At 45.1% G+C, this 20,177-nt stretch overlaps 1 protein-coding gene across 1 annotated transcript in view; it reads left to right on the top strand.

Annotated features, from left to right (window-relative positions):
- Positions 1 to 19,469, top strand: part of ror1 (receptor tyrosine kinase-like orphan receptor 1) — a 288,092-nt gene extending 268,623 nt beyond the window's left edge. Inside the window, exons 10-13 of the mRNA XM_036978628.2 lie at positions 13,598 to 13,777; positions 14,546 to 14,773; positions 14,861 to 15,006; positions 15,231 to 19,469. Of these exons, the coding sequence (XP_036834523.2) occupies positions 13,598 to 13,777; positions 14,546 to 14,773; positions 14,861 to 15,006; positions 15,231 to 16,161 (1,485 nt within the window). The 3' untranslated portion in view covers positions 16,162 to 19,469. The remainder of the gene's footprint in view (positions 1 to 13,597; positions 13,778 to 14,545; positions 14,774 to 14,860; positions 15,007 to 15,230) is intronic.
- Positions 19,470 to 20,177: the final 708 nt, after the last annotated feature.

Below are 20,177 nucleotides of genomic sequence, written 5' to 3'. Positions count from 1 at the left end.
TAGCTAGATCAACTCTCTAGTAGGAGGTGATGTAGCTAGATCAACTCTCTAGTAGGATGTGCTGTAGATAGATCAACTCTCTAGTAGGAGGTGATGTAGCTAGATCAACTCTATAGTAGGAGGTGCTGTAGCTAGATCAACTCTCTAGTAGGAGGTGCTGTAGCTAGATCAACTCTCTAGTAGGAGGTGATGTAGCTAGATCAACTCTCCAGTAGGAGGTGATGTAGCTAGATGAACTCTCTAGTAGGAGGTGATGTAGCTAGATCAACTCTCTAGTAGGAGGTTATGTAGCTAGATCAACTCTCCAGTAGTAGGTTATGTAGCTAGATCAATTCACTAGTAGGAGGTGATGTAGCTAGATCAACTCTCTAGTAGGAGGTGATGTAGCTAGATCAACTCTCTAGTAGGAGGTGCTGTAGCTAGATCAACTCTCTAGTAGGAGGTGATGTAGCTAGATCAACTCTCCAGTAGGAGGTGATGTAGCTAGATCAACTCTCTAGTAGGAGGTTATGTAGCTAGATCAACTCTCCAGTAGGAGGTGCTGTAGCTAGATCAACTCTCCAGAAGGTGATGCAGCTAGATCAACTCTCCAGTAGGAGGTGCTGTAGCTAGATCAACTCTCCAGGAGGTGCTGTAGCTAGATCAACTCTCCAGTAGGAGGTGATGTAGCTTGATCAACTCTCCAGTAGGAGGTTCTGTAGACAGATCAACTCTCCAGTAGGAGGTGCTGTAGACAGATAAACTCTCCAGTAGGAGGTGCTGTAAACAGATCAACTCTCCAGTAGGACGTGCTGTAGACAGATCAACTCTCCAGTAGGAAGTGCTGCAGCTAGATCAACTCTCCAGTAGGAGGTGCTGTAGACAGATCAACTCTCCAGTAGGAGGTGCTGTAGACAGATCAACTCTCCAGTAGGAGGTGCTGTAGACAGATCAACTCTTCAGGAGGTGATGTAGCTAGATCAACTCTCTAGTAGGTGGTGATGTAGCTAGATCAACTCTCTAGTAGGAGGTGCTGTAGCTAGATCAACTCTCTAGTAGGAGGTGATGTAGCTAGATCAACTCTCTAGTAGGATGTGCTGTAGCTAGATCAACTCTCTAGTAGGAGGTGATGTAGCTAGATAAACTCTATAGTAGGAGGTGCTGTAGCTAGATCAACTCTCTAGTAGGAGGTGCTGTAGCTAGATCAACTCTCTAGTAGGAGGTGATGTAGCTAGATCAACTCTCTAGTAGGAGGTGATGTAGCTAGATCAACTCTCTAGTAGGAGGTGATGTAGCTAGATCAACTCTCTAGTAGGAGGTTATGTAGCTAGATCAACTCTCCAGTAGGAGGTTATGTAGCTAGATCAATTCACTAGTAGGAGGTGATGTAGCTAGATCAACTCTCTAGTAAGAGGTGATGTAGCTAGATCAACTCTCCAGTAGGAGGTTATGTAGCTAGATCAACTCTCTAGTAGGAGGTGATGTAGCTAGATCAACTCTCCAGTAGGAGGTGATGTAGCGAGATCAACTCTCTAGTAGGAGGTGATGTAGCTAGATCAACTCTCTAGTAGGAGGTTATGTAGCTAGATCAACTCTCCAGTAGGAGGTTATGTAGCTAGATCAATTCACTAGTAGGAGGTGATGTAGCTAGATCAACTCTCTAGTAAGAGGTGATGTAGCTAGATCAACTCTCCAGTAGGAGGTTATGTAGCTAGATCAACTCTCTAGTAGGAGGTTATGTAGCTAGATCAACTCTCCAGTAGGAGGTGCTGTAGCTAGATCAACTCTCCAGTAGGAGGTGCTGTAGACAGATCAACTCTCCAGTAGGAGGTGCTGTAGACAGATCAATTCTCCAGTAGAAGGTGCTGTTGCTAGATCAACTCTCCAGTAGGACGTGCTGTAGACAGATCAACTCTCCAGTAGGAAGTGCTGTAGCTAGATCAACTCTACAGTAGGAGGTGCTGTAGACAGATCAACTCTCCAGTAGCAGGTGCTGTAGACAGATCAACTCTTCAGGAGGTGATGTAGCTAGATCAACTCTCTAGTAGGAGGTGCTGTAGCTAGATCAACTCTCTAGTAGGAGGTGCTGTAGCTAGATCAACTCTCTAGTAGGAGGTGCTGTAGCTAGATCAACTCTCTAGTAGGAGGTGATGTAGCTAGATCAACTCTCTAGTAGGAGGTGATGTAGCTAGATCAACTCTCTAGTAGGAGATGATGTAGCTAGATCAACTCTCTAGTAGGAGGTTATGTAGCTAGATCAACTCTCCAGTAGGAGGTTATGTAGCTAGATCAATTCACTAGTAGGAGGTGATGTAGCTAGATCAACTCTCTAGTAAGAGGTGATGTAGCTAGATCAACTCTCCAGTAGGAGGTTATGTAGCTAGATCAACTCTCTAGTAGAAGGTTATGTAGCTAGATCAACTCTCCAGTAGGAGGTGCTGTAGCTAGATCAACTCTCCAGTAGGAGGTGCTGTAGACAGATCAACTCTCCAGTAGGAGGTGCTGTAGACAGATCAATTCTCCAGTAGAAGGTGCTGTTGCTAGATCAACTCTCCAGTAGGACGTGCTGTAGACAGATCAACTCTCCAGTTGGAAGTGCTGTAGCTAGATCAACTCTCCAGTAGGAGGTGCTGTAGACAGATCAACTCTCCAGTAGGAGGTGCTGTAGACAGATCAACTCTTCAGGAGGTGATGTAGCTAGATCAACTCTCTAGTAGGAGGTGCTGTAGCTAGATCAACTCTCTAGTAGGAGGTGCTGTAGCTAGATCAACTCACTAGTAGGAGGTGATGTAGCTAGATCAACTCTCTAGTAGGAGGTTATGTAGCTAGATCAACTCTCTAGTAGGAGGTGATGTAGCTAGATCAACTCTCCAGTAGGAGGTGCTGTAGACAGATCAACTCTCCAGTAGGAGGTGCTGTAGACAGATCAACTCTCCAGTAGGAGGTGCTGTAGACAGATCAACTCTCCAGTAGGAGGTGCTGTAGACAGATCAACTCTCCAGTAGGAGGTGCTGTAGACCGATCAACTCTCCAGTAGGAGGTGCTGTAGACAGATCAACTCTCCAGTAGGAGGTGCTGTAGACAGGTCAACTCTCCAGTAGGAGGTGCTGTAGACAAATCAACTCTCCATTAGGAGGTGCTGTAGACAGATCAATTCTCCAGTAGAAGGTGCTGTTACTAGATCAACTCTCCAGGAGGTGATGTAGCTAGATCAACTCTCCAGCAGGAGGTGCTGTAGCTAGATCAACTCTCTAGTAGGAGGTTATGTAGCTAGATCAACTCTCCAGTAGGAGGTGATGTAGCTAGATCAACTCTACAGGAGGTGATGCAGCTAGATAAACTCTCCAGTAGGAGGTGCAGTAGCTAGATCAACTCTCCAGGAGGTGCTGTAGCTAGATCAACTCTCCAGTAGGAGGTGATGTAGCTAGATAAACTCTCCAGTAGGAGGTTCTGTAGACAGATCAACTCTCCAGTAGGAGGTGCTGTAGACAGATAAACTCTCCAGTAGGAGGTGCTGTAGACAGATCAACTCTCCAGTAGGATGTGCTGTAGACAGATCAACTCTCCAGTAGGAAGTGCTGTAGCTAGATCAACTCTCCAGTAGGAGGTGCTGTAGACAGATCAACTCTCCAGTAGGAGGTGCTGTAGACAGATCAACTCTCCAGTAGGAGGTGCTGTAGACAGATCAACTCTTCAGGAGGTGATGTAGCTAGATCAACTCTCTAGTAGGTGGTGATGTAGCTAGATCAACTCTCTAGTAGGAGGTGCTGTAGCTAGATCAACTCTCTAGTAGGAGGTGATGTAGCTAGATCAACTCTCTAGTAGGATGTGCTGTAGATAGATCAACTCTCTAGTAGGAGGTGATGTAGCTAGATCAACTCTATAGTAGGAGGTGCTGTAGCAAGATCAACTCTCTAGTAGGAGGTGCTGTAGCTAGATCAACTCTCTAGTAGGAGGTGATGTAGCTAGATCAACTCTCCAGTAGGAGGTGATGTAGCTAGATGAACTCTCTAGTAGGAGGTGATGTGGCTAGATCAACTCTCTAGTAGGAGGTTATGTAGCTAGATCAACTCTCCAGTAGTAGGTTATGTAGCTAGATCAATTCACTAGTAGGAGGTGATGTAGCTAGATCAACTCTACAGGAGGTGATGCAGCTAGATCAACTCTCCAGCAGGAGGTGCTGTAGCTAGATCAACTCTCTAGTAGGAGGTTATGTAGCTAGATCAACTCTCCAGTAGGAGGTGATGTAGCTAGATCAACTCTACAGGAGGTGATGCAGCTAGATAAACTCTCCAGTAGGAGGTGCAGTAGCTAGATCAACTCTCCAGGAGGTGCTGTAGCTAGATCAACTCTCCAGTAGGAGGTGATGTAGCTAGATCAACTCTCCAGTAGGAGGTTCTGTAGACAGATCAACTCTCCAGTAGGAGGTGCTGTAGACAGATAAACTCTCCAGTAGGAGGTGCTGTAGACAGATCAACTCTCCAGTAGGATGTGCTGTAGACAGATCAACTCTCCAGTAGGAAGTGCTGTAGCTAGATCAACTCTCCAGTAGGAGGTGCTGTAGACAGATCAACTCTCCAGTAGGAGGTGCTGTAGACAGATCAACTCTCCAGTAGGAGGTGCTGTAGACAGATCAACTCTTCAGGAGGTGATGTAGCTAGATCAACTCTCTAGTAGGTGGTGATGTAGCTAGATCAACTCTCTAGTAGGAGGTGCTGTAGCTAGATCAACTCTCTAGTAGGAGGTGATGTAGCTAGATCAACTCTCTAGTAGGATGTGCTGTAGATAGATCAACTCTCTAGTAGGAGGTGATGTAGCTAGATCAACTCTATAGTAGGAGGTGCTGTAGCAAGATCAACTCTCTAGTAGGAGGTGCTGTAGCTAGATCAACTCTCTAGTAGGAGGTGATGTAGCTAGATCAACTCTCCAGTAGGAGGTGATGTAGCTAGATGAACTCTCTAGTAGGAGGTGATGTAGCTAGATCAACTCTCTAGTAGGAGGTTATGTAGCTAGATCAACTCTCCAGTAGTAGGTTATGTAGCTAGATCAATTCACTAGTAGGAGGTGATGTAGCTAGATCAACTCTCTAGTAGGAGGTGATGTAGCTAGATCAACTCTCTAGTAGGAGGTGCTGTAGCTAGATCAACTCTCTAGTAGGAGGTGATGTAGCTAGATCAACTCTCCAGTAGGAGGTGATGTAGCTAGATCAACTCTCTAGTAGGAGGTTATGTAGCTAGATCAACTCTCCAGTAGGAGGTGCTGTAGCTAGATCAACTCTCCAGAAGGTGATGCAGCTAGATCAACTCTCCAGTAGGAGGTGCTGTAGCTAGATCAACTCTCCAGGAGGTGCTGTAGCTAGATCAACTCTCCAGTAGGAGGTGATGCAGCTTGATCAACTCTCCAGTAGGAGGTTCTGTAGACAGATCAACTCTCCAGTAGGAGGTGCTGTAGACAGATAAACTCTCCAGTAGGAGGTGCTGTAAACAGATCAACTCTCCAGTAGGACGTGCTGTAGACAGATCAACTCTCCAGTAGGAAGTGCTGTAGCTAGATCAACTCTCCAGTAGGAGGTGCTGTAGACAGATCAACTCTCCAGTAGGAGGTGCTGTAGACAGATCAACTCTCCAGTAGGAGGTGCTGTAGACAGATCAACTCTTCAGGAGGTGATGTAGCTAGATCAACTCTCTAGTAGGTGGTGATGTAGCTAGATCAACTCTCTAGTAGGAGGTGCTGTAGCTAGATCAACTCTCTGGTAGGAGGTGATGTAGCTAGATCAACTCTCTAGTAGGATGTGCTGTAGCTAGATCAACTCTCTAGTAGGAGGTGATGTAGCTAGATAAACTCTATAGTAGGAGGTGCTGTAGCTAGATCAACTCTCTAGTAGGAGGTGCTGTAGCTAGATCAACTCTCTAGTAGGAGGTGATGTAGCTAGATCAACTCTCTAGTAGGAGGTGATGTAGCTAGATCAACTCTCTAGTAGGAGGTGATGTAGCTAGATCAACTCTAGTAGGAGGTTATGTAGCTAGATCAACTCTCCAGTAGGAGGTTATGTAGCTAGATCAATTCACTAGTAGGAGGTGATGTAGCTAGATCAACTCTCTAGTAAGAGGTGATGTAGCTAGATCAACTCTCCAGTAGGAGGTTATGTAGCTAGATCAACTCTCTAGTAGGAGGTGATGTAGCTAGATCAACTCTCCAGTAGGAGGTGATGTAGCGAGATCAACTCTCTAGTAGGAGGTGATGTAGCTAGATCAACTCTCTAGTAGGAGGTTATGTAGCTAGATCAACTCTCCAGTAGGAGGTTATGTAGCTAGATCAATTCACTAGTAGGAGGTGATGTAGCTAGATCAACTCTCTAGTAAGAGGTGATGTAGCTAGATCAACTCTCCAGTAGGAGGTTATGTAGCTAGATCAACTCTCTAGTAGGAGGTTATGTAGCTAGATCAACTCTCCAGTAGGAGGTGCTGTAGCTAGATCAACTCTCCAGTAGGAGGTGCTGTAGACAGATCAACTCTCCAGTAGGAGGTGCTGTAGACAGATCAATTCTCCAGTAGAAGGTGCTGTTGCTAGATCAACTCTCCAGTAGGACGTGCTGTAGACAGATCAACTCTCCAGTAGGAAGTGCTGTAGCTAGATCAACTCTCCAGTAGGAGGTGCTGTAGACAGATCAACTCTCCAGTAGGAGGTGCTGTAGACAGATCAACTCTTCAGGAGGTGATGTAGCTAGATCAACTCTCTAGTAGGTGGTGATGTAGCTAGATCAACTCTCTAGTAGGAGGTGCTGTAGCTAGATCAACTCTCTAGTAGGAGGTGCTGTAGCTAGATCAACTCTCTAGTAGGAGGTGATGTAGCTAGATCAACTCTCTAGTAGGAGGTGCTGTAGCTAGATCAACTCTCTAGTAGGAGGTGATGTAGCTAGATCAACTCTCTAGTAGGAGATGATGTAGCTAGATCAACTCTCTAGTAGGAGGTTATGTAGCTAGATCAACTCTCCAGTAGGAGGTTATGTAGCTAGATCAATTCACTAGTAGGAGGTGATGTAGCTAGATCAACTCTCTAGTAAGAGGTGATGTAGCTAGATCAACTCTCCAGTAGGAGGTTATGTAGCTAGATCAACTCTCTAGTAGGAGGTTATGTAGCTAGATCAACTCTCCAGTAGGAGGTGCTGTAGCTAGATCAACTCTCCAGTAGGAGGTGCTGTAGACAGATCAACTCTCCAGTAGGAGGTGCTGTAGACAGATCAATTCTCCAGTAGAAGGTGCTGTTGCTAGATCAACTCTCCAGTAGGACGTGCTGTAGACAGATCAACTCTCCAGTTGGAAGTGCTGTAGCTAGATCAACTCTCCAGTAGGAGGTGCTGTAGACAGATCAACTCTCCAGTAGGAGGTGCTGTAGACAGATCAACTCTTCAGGAGGTGATGTAGCTAGATCAACTCTCTAGTAGGAGGTGCTGTAGCTAGATCAACTCTCTAGTAGGAGGTGCTGTAGCTAGATCAACTCTCTAGTAGGAGGTGATGTAGCTAGATCAACTCTCTAGTAGGAGGTTATGTAGCTAGATCAACTCTCCAGTAGGAGGTGCTGTAGACAGATCAACTCTCCAGTAGGAGGTGCTGTAGACAGATCAACTCTCCAGTAGGAGGTGCTGTAGACAGATCAACTCTCCAGTAGGAGGTGCTGTAGACAGATCAACTCTCCAGTAGGAGGTGCTGTAGACCGATCAACTCTCCAGTAGGAGGTGCTGTAGACAGATCAACTCTCCAGTAGGAGGTGCTGTAGACAGGTCAACTCTCCAGTAGGAGGTGCTGTAGACAAATCAACTCTCCATTAGGAGGTGCTGTAGACAGATCAATTCTCCAGTAGAAGGTGCTGTTGCTAGATCAACTCTCCAGGAGGTGATGTAGCTAGATCAACTCTCCAGCAGGAGGTGCTGTAGACAGATCAACTCTCCAGTAGGAGGTGCTGTAGACAGATCAACTCTCCAGGAGGAGGTGCTGTAGCTAGATCAACTCTCCAGGAGGTGATATAGCTAGATCAACTCTCCAGTAGGAAGTGCTGTAGCTAGATCAACTCTCTAGTAGGAGGTGATGTAGCTAGATCAACTCTCTAGTAGGAGGTGATGTAGCTAGATCAACTCTCCAGTAGGAGGTGCTGTAGCTAGATCAACTCTCCAGTAGGAGGTGCTGTAGACAGATCAACTCTCCAGTAGGAGGTGCTGTAGACAGATCAATTCTCCAGTAGAAGGTGCTGTTGCTAGATCAACTCTCCAGGAGGTGATGTAGCTAGATCAACTCTCCAGCAGGAGGTGTTGTAGACAGATCAACTCTCCAGTAGGAGGTGCTGTAGACAGATCAACTCTCCAGTAGGAGGTGCTGTAGCTAGATCAACTCTCCAGGAGGTTATATAGCTAGATCAACTCTCTAGTAGGAGGTGATGTAGCTAGATCAACTCTCTAGTAGGAGGTGATGTAGCTAGATCAACTCTCTAGTAGGAGGTGATGTAGCTAGATCAACTCTCCAGTACGAGGTGCTGTAGCTAGATCAACTCTCCAGTAGGAGGTGCTGTAGACAGATCAACTCTCCAGTAGGAGGTGCTGTAGACAGATCAATTCTCCAGTAGAAGGTGCTGTTGCTAGATCAACTCTCCAGTAGGACGTGCTGTAGCTAGATCAACTCTCCAGTAGGAGGTGCTGTAGACAGATCAACTCTTCAGGAGGTGATGTAGCTAGATCAACTCTCTAGTAGGTGGTGATGTAGCTAGATCAACTCTCTAGTAGGAGGTGCTGTAGCTAGATCAACTCTCTAGTAGGAGGTGCTGTAGCTAGATCAACTCTCTAGTAGGAGGTGATGTAGCTAGATCAACTCTCTAGTAGGAGGTTATGTAGCTAGATCAACTCTCTAGTAGGAGGTGATGTAGCTAGATCAACTCTCTAGTAGGAGGTGCTGTAGCTAGAACAAATCTCCAGTAGGAGGTGCTGTAGACAGAACAACTCTCCAGTAGGAGGTGCTGTAGACAGAACAACTCTCCAGTAGGAGGTGCTGTAGACAGAACAACTCTCCAGTAGGAGGTGCTGTAGACAGAACAACTCTCCAGTAGGAGGTGCTGTAGACAGAACAACTCTCCAGTAGAAGGTGCTGTAGCTAGATCAACTCTCCAGTAGGAGGTGCTGTAGCTAGATCAACTCTTCAGTAGGAGGTGCTGTAGACAGATCAACTCTCCAGTGGGAGGTGCTGTAGCTAGATCAACTCTCCAGTAGGAGGTGCTGTAGCTAGATCAACTCTCCAGTAGGAGGTGCTGTAGCTAGATCAACTCTCCAGGAGGTGATGTAGCTAGATCAACTCTCCAGCAGGAGGTGCTGTAGGCAGATCAACTCTCCAGTAGGAGGTGCTCTAGACAGATCAACTCTCCAGTAGGAGGTGCTGTAGCTAGATCAACTCTCCAGTAGGAGGTGCTGTAGCTAGAACAAATCTCCAGTAGGAGGTGCTGTAGACAGAACAACTCTCCAGTAGGAGGTGCTGTAGACAGAACAACTCTCCAGTAGAAGGTGCTGTAGCTATATCAACTCTCCAGGAGGTGATATAGCTAGATCAACTCTCCAGTAGGAGGTGCTGTAGCTAGATCAACTCTCCAGGAGGGGCTGTAGCTAGATCAACTCTCCAGTAGGAGGTGATGTAGCTAGATCAACTCTCCAGTAGGAGGTGCTGTAGACAGATCAACTCTCCAGTAGGAGATGCTCTAGACAGATCAACTCTCCAGTAGGAGGTGCTGTAGACAGATAACTCTCCAGTAGGAGGTGCTGTAGGCAGATCAACTCTCCAGTAGGAGGTGCTGTAGACAGATCAACTCTCCAGTAGGAGGTTCTGTAGCTAGATCAACTCTTCAGTAGGAGGTGCTGTAGACAGATCAACTCTCCAGTAGGAGGTGCTGTAGCTAGATCAACTCTTCAGTAGGAGGTGCTGTAGACAGATCAACTCTCCAGTAGGAGGTGCTGTAGCTAGATCAACTCTCCAGTAGGAGGTGCTGTAGCTAGATCAACTCTTCAGTAGGAGGTGCTGTAGACAGATCAACTCTCCAGTGGGAGGTGCTGTAGCTAGATCAACTCTCCAGTAGGAGGTGCTGTAGCTAGATCAACTCTCCAGTAGGTGGTGCTGTAGCTAGATCAACTCTCCAGTAGGAGGTGCTGTAGACAGATCAACTCTCCAGTAGGAGGTGCTGTAGACAGATCAACTCTCCAGTAGGAGGTGCTGTAGACAGATCAACTCTCCAGTAGGAGGTGCTGTAGACAGATCAACTCTCCAGTAGTAGGTACTGTAGACAGATCAACTCTCCAGTAGGATGTGCTGTAGACAGATCAACTCTCCAGTAGGAGGTGCTGTAGACAGAACAACTCTCCAGTAGGAGGTGCTGTAGACAGATCAACTCTCCAGTAGGAGGTGCTCTAGACAGATCAACTCTCCAGTAGGAGGTGCTGTAGACAGATAACTCTCCAGTAGGAGGTGCTGTAGGCAGATCAACTCTCCAGTAGGAGGTGCTGTAGACAGATCAACTCTCCAGTAGGAGGTTCTGTAGCTAGATCAACTCTTCAGTAGGAGGTGCTGTAGACAGATCAACTCTCCAGTAGGAGGTGCTGTAGCTAGATCAACTCTTCAGTAGGAGGTGCTGTAGACAGATCAACTCTCCAGTAGGAGGTGCTGTAGCTAGATCAACTCTCCAGTAGGAGGTGCTGTAGCTAGATCAACTCTTCAGTAGGAGGTGCTGTAGACAGATCAACTCTCCAGTGGGAGGTGCTGTAGCTAGATCAACTCTCCAGTAGGAGGTGCTGTAGCTAGATCAACTCTCCAGTAGGTGGTGCTGTAGCTAGATCAACTCTCCAGTAGGAGGTGCTGTAGACAGATCAACTCTCCAGTAGGAGGTGCTGTAGACAGATCAACTCTCCAGTAGGAGGTGCTGTAGACAGATCAACTCTCCAGTAGGAGGTGCTGTAGACAGATCAACTCTCCAGTAGTAGGTACTGTAGACAGATCAACTCTCCAGTAGGATGTGCTGTAGACAGATCAACTCTCCAGTAGGAGGTGCTGTAGACAGAACAACTCTCCAGTAGGAGGTGCTGTAGACAGATCAACTCTCCAGTAGGAGGTGCTGTAGCTAGATCAACTCTCCAGTAGAATGTGCTGTAGACAGATCAACTCTCCAGTAGGAGGTGATGTAGCTAGATCAACTCTCCAGTAGAAGGTGCTGTAGACAGATCAACTCTCCAGTAGGAGGTGCTGTAGACAGATCAACTCTCCAGTAGGAGGTGCTGTAGACAGATCAACTCTCCAGTAGGAGGTGCTGTAGACAGATCAACTCTCCAGTAGGAGGTGCTGTAGACAGATCAACTCTCCAGTAGGAGGTGCTGTAGACAGGTCAACTCTCCAGTAGGAGGTGCTGTAGACAGATCAACTCTCCAGTAGGAGGTGCTGTAGCTAGATCAACTCTCCAGTAGAATGTGCTGTAGACAGATCAACTCTCCAGTAGGAGGTGCTGTAGCTAGATCAACTCTCCAGTAGGAGGTGCTGTAGACAGATCAACTCTCCAGTAGGAGGTGCTGTCGACAGAACAACTCTCCAGTAGGAGGTGCTGCCCATACTATTGTATTTTTTCTGATAGTGGAAATAAGTTGAAGATCTGACATTGTTTTAAAGGTACAAATTCAACCAGTGGAGGCTGCTGAGGGAAGGATGGCTCATTATAATGGCTGGAACAGAGAAAATGGAATGGCATCAAACACATGGAAACCACTCATTCCGGCCCAGTCATTACCACAAGCCCGTTCTCCCAATTAAGGTGCCACCAACCTCCTGTGAATTAAACATATTTTATGCTGAAATTTGTTTCCATGATGATATAATACTGTGGTTGAAATTTCACCCTCAAAACAACTATCAAAACAACAGTTTCCATTGATTCAAGTCCAATGCATTTTACATGTGGATTCCACGTCACAATACGTTGATGAATTACGTTGAAACAATGTTGAGTTAACCAGTTTGTGCCCAATGGGTCTTGGCTCCACTCTAGTTCTCATGGTTCAGTCCCCAGCTGGGTTGATAATTACAGTCATCTGTCATCCCTCAAACCAAAGTTAACCTTCAGTTATTAATGGCTCTCATTTATACCACATTAATAATTACAGAGAAAATTGATTACCTGCAATTTCTGAACTATGCACTAACTTGTCAGTTTATTGTTGTTTGTGTTGGGGGCACATTGCCAGATTGTGTTGGGAGTGTGTTGCCAGAGTCTGAGCTGGCGTTGGTATATTTATGCATTTTCTGTCTGGAGCTGAAGTGATTTATTGAAGAGTTGAGCTGAGGAAAGGAGATAATGGATACAGTATGAGACTAATAGATAATTATGACATATCCAGGCAATATTGCTCACACGCACACACACACTGGTGTATTAGGCACTTTTCCTGCCTAAAATTATAACGAGCACCAATTGGTAGCTGTTAAATTTTAATGTCTGTCTACATACCAAGATAGTTATGAGTGTTGAATATGAGTATAAAGCTGACTGGAAATTTCAGCATGTAACACCTCCCCCCTCTTTCTCTCCCCCCTCTATCTGCTTCTCCCCCTCTCTTTCTCTCTCCCCTCTATCTGCTTCTCCCCCTCTCTTTCTCTCCCCCCTTCTATCTGCTTCTCCCCCTCTCTTTCTCTCCCCCCTTCTATCTGCTTCTCCCCCTCTATTTCTCTCCCCCCTCTATCTGCTTCTCTCCCTCTCTTTCTCTCTCCCCCTCTATCTGCTTCTCCCCCTCTCTTTCTCTCCCCCCCTCTATCTGCTTCTCTCCCTCTCTTTCTCTCCCTCCCTCTATCTGCTTCTCCCCCTCTCTTTCTCTCTCCCCTTCTCTATCTGCTTCTCCCCCTCTCTTTCTCTCCCCCCCTCTATCTGCTTCTCCCCCTCTCTTTCTCTCTCCCCCTCTCTATCTGCTTCTTCCCCTCTCTTTCTCTCTTCCGCTCTCTTTCTCTCTCTCCCTCTATCTGCTTCTCCCCCTCTCTTTCTCTCTCCCCTTTATCTGCTTCTCCCCCTCTCTTTCTCTCTCCCCCTTATCTGCTTCTCCCCCTCTCTTTCTCTCTCCACCTCTATCTGCTTATCTCCCTTTCTTTCTTTCTCTCTCTCCCTCTCTTTATCTCTCTACCTCTATCTGCTTCTCCCCCTCTCTTTCTCTCTCCCCCTCTATCTGCTTCTCCCCCTCTCTTTCTCTCTCCCCCTCTATCTGCTTCTCACCCTCTCTTTCTCTCTCCACCTCTATCTGCTTCTCTCCCTCTCTTTCTCTCTCCCCCTCTCTTTATCTCTCCACCTCTATCTGCTTCTCTCCCTCTCTTTCTCTCTCCCCCTCTCTTTATCTCTCCCCCTCTATCTGCTTCTCCCCCTCTCTTTCTCTCTCCCCCTCTCTCTGCTTCTCCCCCTCTCCTTCTCTCTCCTCTCTCTGCTTCTCTCCATCTTGCTCTCTACCCTCGCTCTGCTTCTCCCCCTATATTTCTCTCTCCCCCTCTCGTTGCTTCTCTCCATCTTTCTCTCTCCCCCTCTCTCTCTTCTTCTCTCTATCTTTCTCTATCCCTCTTCTTCTCTCCAGAGTAAGGCCAAGGAGCTCCCCCTATCCGCAGTGCGTTTCATGGAGGAGCTAGGTGAATGTACATTTGGTAAGATCTACAAGGGCCACCTGTACATGCCTGGTATGGAGCATGCCCAGCTGGTGGCCATCAAGACCCTGAAGGACTACTCCAGCCCTGGCCAGTGGGGGGACTTCCAACAGGCATGTTATTATTCATGTTACTGTGTTGTGGTAGTAATTTATGCTATCTATAGTTGTTTCTTTTGATGCTCTCTGATGTTAGCTACTGTTATTGTGTTATGAAATTCATTGATGCTGTCTTTAATTGGTGCTTCCGATGCTATATGATGCTCTCTGATGATCTCCGATGCTATCTGATGTCCTCTGATGCTTTCTTATGCTATCTGATGTTCTCTGATGCTTTCTGATGTTCACTGATGCTCTCTGATGCTCTCTGATGATCTCCGATGCTATCCAATGTTTTCTGATGCTTTCTTATGCTCTCTGATGCTTTCTGATGCTATCTGATGCTCTCTGATGCTATCTGATGTTCTCTGATGCTTTCTTATGCTCTCTGATGCTATCTGATGTTCTCTGATTCTCTCTGATGCTTTCTGATGCTCTCTGAAGCTCTCTGGTGCTTTCTGATGCTATCTGATGCTCTCCGATGGTCTCTGATGCTCTTTGGTGCTTTCTGATGCTCTCTGATGCTTTCTGATGCTATCTGATGCTCTCTGATGGTATCTGATGCTATCTGATGCTCTCTGATGGTATCTGATGCTATCTGATGCTCTCTGATCCTTTCTGATTCTATATTTTGGTGATCTTTAATGGTATTTATTGTTTTTGGTATTCTGTTTTTCATCTGATGTTACGTTTGTTGTTTTGTCTGCTGCTGTTTGACATTTGACATGACATTTCCCCTCAGATATAAGTATAAGACCTATCTACTTATCTATCTATATCTAGGAGGCATCAGTCATGGCTGAGCTGCACCATCACAATGTGGTGTGTATTTTGGGGGTAGTGACCCAGGAACAGCCTGTCTGCATGCTGTTTGAGTTCCTGAACCAGGGGGACCTCCATGAGTTCCTCATTATGCGTTCTCCTCACTCTGACGTGGGCTGTAGTAGTGATGAGGACGGGACCATCAAGTCCGTCCTGGACCACGGAGACTTCCTGCACCTGGCCATCCAGGTAGCTACCATAACTACTGTATGGGCTGAGATAGAAATAGAACATTAATGGACATTAAAGTATCTATTGTACTTTACTCTATTCCAGGTGGCTGCTGGTATGGAATACCTGGCCAGTCACTCCTTTGTCCATAAGGACCTGGCAGCCCGTAACATCCTAGTGGGGGAACGGCTCCACGTCAAGATATCTGACCTGGGTCTGTCCCGAGAGATCTATGCCTCCGACTACTACAGGTACTGTACATGGCTCACTGTCTCTTTAGACCTGACCCTAACCCTAGACCTGACCCTAGACCTGACCCTAACCCTAGTTAGTGCATATTTCCATATTTAGTTGACTTGTTAGTTTGTCATTGCTGTAATGTTTAGTGTGATTTGACGTTAATGCTGATTTGTATTAATCTTGCTGATTTTAGTATATAAAGTACATTTGGGTGTTTTGAAAAATATGATTCCAGGGTCCAGCCCAAGGCTTTACTCCCGATCCGATGGATGCCTCCTGAGTCCATGGCCTATGGGAAGTTCACGTCGGAGTCAGATATCTGGGCGTTTGGCGTGGTGCTGTGGGAGATCTTCAGCTACGGCCTGCAGCCCTACTACGGCTTCAGCAACCAGGAGGTCATGGAGATGGTGAGGAAACGCCAGCTGCTGCCCTGCCCAGAGGACTGCCCCCCCAGGGTCTTCAGCCTGATGACAGAGTGCTGGCAGGAGGGCCCAGCGAGGCGTCCGCGGTTTAAGGATATCCACTGTCGTCTCCGGGCCTGGGAGGGGCTGTCATCCCACGCCAGTTCTAGTACCCCATCAGGAGGCGGGGGCAACGCCACCACCCAGACCACCTCGTTGAGTGCTAGTCCTGTCAGTAACCTCAGCAACCCACGCTACGCCGCTGCAGGCTACCTCTACCCAGCCCAGGGGATACCCGCGCCTGGTCATCCGGGCCACCAAATGGCAGGCTGGACCCCAATGACCCATGGAGCACCCATGGCCCAGAACCAGCACCAACACCAATGCTTCATCCCTGTCAACGGCTACCCCATCCCCCCAGGCTATGCTGCCTTTCCTGCAGCCCACTTCCAGGCCCAGGGCCCCCCCAGGGGGGTGCAACACCTCCCCCCGCCCAAGAGCAGATCTCCCAGCAGTGCTAGCGGCTCCACCAGCACCGGTCATGTGGCCAGCTTGCCATCCACGGGGTCTAATCACGATGCGAACACGCCACTGCTGTCACACTGCGTGGCGATATCCGCCCTGCCAGGGGGCGGGACCATGCAGGTATACGGACACATGTCCCAGAAGGCTTTGCAACAGATGGACCCCTCGCAGACGTCCGCACTGCTGGCCGACGCCAACAGACTCATGTACAGCGATTCAATCATCACCGCTGACATGTAAAACACTACAGACCTGGACTTTATAATATCTCATCTGGTTGATTTCATGCTTTGTTTCCTTTTACCTGTTTTGTTTGTTTTTGTAATAAAATTATTATAATTATTGTTTCAACTTTTTACTCTACTTGTAAATACATGTACGTAAATCCCGAATGAATGAAATGCAAAGATTTAAATTCAATTAACTTGTTTTAATAAGAGAGCTAGAAGTCGTGGCCTGCCTCCTATTCTGAAACTCAAACTGCCTGAATAGACTCTTAATGAATCTACTCTACCTGCCTGGATAGACTCTTAATGAATCTACTCTACCTGCCTGGATAGACTCTTAATGAATCTACTCTACCTGCCTGGATAGACTCTTAATGAATCTACTCTACCTGCCTGGATAGACTCTTAATGAATCTACTCTACCTGCCTAGATAGACTCTTAATGAATCTACTCTACCTGCCTGGATAGACTCTTAATGAATCTACTCTACCTGACTGGATAGACTCTTAATGAATCTACTCTACCTGCCTGGATAGACTCTTAATGAATCTACTCTACCTGCCTAGATAGACTCTTAATGAATCTACTCCACCTGCCTGGATAGACTCTTAATGAATCTACTCTACCTGCCTAGATAGACTCTTCATGAATCTACTCTACCTGCCTGGATAGACTCTTAATGAATCTACTCTACCTGCCTGGATAGACTCTTAATGAATCTACTCTACCTGCCTAGATAGACTCTTAATGAATCTACTCTACCTGCCTGGATAGACTCTTAATGAATCTACTCTACCTGCCTGGATAGACTCTTAATGAATCTACTCTACCTGCCTAGATAGACTCTTAATGAATCTACTCTACCTGCCTAGATAGACTCTTAATGAATCTACTCTACCTGCCTGGATAGACTCTTAATAAATCTACTCTACCTGCCTGGATAGACTCTTAATGAATCTACTCTACCTGCCTGGATAGACTCTTAATGAATCTACTCTACCTGCCTGGATAGACTCTTAATGAATTTACTCTACCTGCCTGGATAGACTCTTAATGAATCTACTCTACCTGCCTGGACAGACACTTAGTAAACTCTGAATCAGACACTTCTTGATTTTCTGGAGCATTTTTAGGGCTGTTCTGCAGTAGGGTGTGGTGTTGTTGGACTGGAGGGGCCATGTTCTGCACAGCGCTATGCAATAACATAGCACTCATACCCTCTGCATCACTCTCCACAGTTATGTGCCTCCACAGTCTCCACAGTTATGTGCCTCCACAGTCATGTGCCTCCACGGTCTCCACAGTTATGTGTGTCCACTAGACTCTCTTCTCAATACAGGGTTCTATGAATTCATATTTCACTGATGTAGAGGTACTAGGACTGAATCAGACGATTGTTTAACCAGCCATACTTCTCTCTCCAATCTGTGAGCATGTCTCTCCTCCCCTCTATCACCCTCTTACAATAGATCAGTTATGCAATATGGCTCTTACATTGGCTCTGCAGTCTTTGATCTATCCATTTATTGTTGTTTTTATGATATGAAGAAATAGTACTGATACATGTATGTCCATCATAACTTCTTTCTCAAAGCAATCAATATAACAATAATGTCTGACAGTAGGGTGAAGGAATGATCAAATATAGGTATGAATCTGATATCCAATCACATTTGACCAGACAGCTCACAAAATCAGCTACAATACAGTATATTTCACCTCACTTTAATGTGTTTGTTGCTATGCAACTACTTAGTACAAATACTCATTGTTTGCCTGTACAGGAAGAGAACAAGCACTTGCCTTCCATATTTACTCTGGTATAATACACATCTCTTCCATACTTACTTTGGTATAATACACATCTCTTCCATACTTACTCTGGTATAATACACATCTCTTCCATGCTTACTCTGGTATAATACACATCTCTTCCATGCTTACTCTGGTATAATACACATCTCTTCCATACTTACTTTGGTATAATACACATCTCTTCCATACTTACTCTGGTATAATACACATCTCTTCCATGCTTACTCTGGTATAATACACATCTCTTCCATGCTTACTCTGGTATAATACACATCTCTTCCATACTTACTTTGGTATAATACACATCTCTTCCATACTTACTCTGGTATAATACACATCTCTTCCATGCTTACTCTGGTATAATACACATCTCTTCCATACTTACTTTGGTATAATACACATCTCTTCCATGCTTACTCTGGTATAATACACATCTCTTCCATACTTACTCTGGTATAATACACATCTCTTCCATGCTTACTCTGGTATAATACACATCTCTTCCATACTTACTTTGGTATAATACACATCTCTTCCATGCTTACTCTGGTATAATACACATCTCTTCCACACTTACTTTGGTATAATACACATCTCTTCCATGCTTACTCTGGTATAATACACATCTCTTCCATACTTACTCTGGTGTAATACACATCTCTTCCATACTTACTCTGGTATAATACACATCTCTTCCACACTTACTCTGGTATAATACACATCTCTTCCATGCTTACTCTGGTATAATACACATCTCTTCCATACTTACTCTGGTGTAATACACATCTCTTCCATACTTACTCTGGTATAATACACATCTCTTCCACACTTACTCTGGTATAATACACATCTCTTCCACACTTACTCTGGTATAATACACATCTCTTCCATACTTACTCTGGTATAATACACATCTCTTCCATACTTACTCTGGTATAATACACATCTCTGTCATGTTAAGCACATCGTTATATTTTATCAGGGTAGAAAGTCAGTGAAGCATGATGACTGTGTTAATTTGGGTACTACTATCCTGGACATTTCTAGGATGTGTCAGTTAGTGTCCAGAGGTACTGTCCCTTTAGGTTAAGTTCTTTTTTATTTTTATATTCCACATATCTTTCTTTCTCTAAAGCAGTTCTACCTACCTAGGTATCTGGAGTTTTATACAGGTATCCTCTGATGTTATATGAATTTAAGTGTGTGTATATATATCAGTTCAAAACCACTTAAACACAAGACTGTGAACCTTGGGACTGGCTATTTTGTCTTGGGCAAAATATCATTCTTGTGCTGTTTTTATTTTGTTAGAAAGTTTTATGTTAGATCAGTTTCTTTTTCTTGGACAGTCTTTTTCAAACAGCATTTTTAGATTACAGTGTATTCCTCAGAAAGGTTTACATGCATAATATTCGATTTACCTTGTCTTTGTATTTTCTGAAGATTTTTGCACAAATGTTTTGTATGGCAAAATCATTATTAAATAATTACATTGTTTGGTCATATTGGGTTGTATCATTATTTCTGAGAAACCCAAATATTAGTATTTAAGAATTGTGACATTTGTAGGGCCTGGATTGTATTTTGTGGGGTTGATAGATATTGTCTGATTGGACAATGTTGTGTTGACTATAAAGGTCCACAAGGGGGCACTTAATCTGTATCTCCTGCATTGGTAGCCATAATTCCCAAACTATATCTGCCTCAAAATCAGCTTTGACCACACAATGGTGCAATTCAGCTATTAGTCATAATATAATTTGTCCAGTACTGCTTTGTAAGTCTCAGCTCAAGACACTTGAAAGGCATTTGAGAAACAAGTTAAGTTTGATCATATCATATTTAAAATGCAATCTTCATATCATTCAACAAACTTTGATGTTGAGTTAAAAACAGTAAGAAACCGTATGAGGAAACCATGTATTGCACCTGCACCTTGTGGACCTGACAGGTGCTTTACAGGCTTTCCTCATACGGTTTCTTACTGTTTTTAACTCAACATCACAGTTTGATGAATGATATAAAGACCAAAACCCTCAGTATTGTCTAAACAAATGAACATTTGAACCTTTGTAGAAGCTGGAAGATGTTTTTCATGTCTCATAGACTAGACGTTACATAGTAATGTTCCACAAATCCGGGACACTCAAATTACAGTTGTTGTTTTTATTGCTTTGGTACCGTTTTCACAAGTATGTGGTATAATCTCAGAA

This window comes from Oncorhynchus mykiss, chromosome 5 (assembly GCF_057628025.1).
Source record: "Oncorhynchus mykiss isolate SJ-2025 chromosome 5, ASM5762802v1, whole genome shotgun sequence".
Taxonomy (NCBI): domain Eukaryota; kingdom Metazoa; phylum Chordata; class Actinopteri; order Salmoniformes; family Salmonidae; genus Oncorhynchus; species Oncorhynchus mykiss.
The sequence above is the reverse complement of the archived record's forward strand: the minus strand, read 5'-3'. Positions and strand labels throughout refer to the sequence as shown.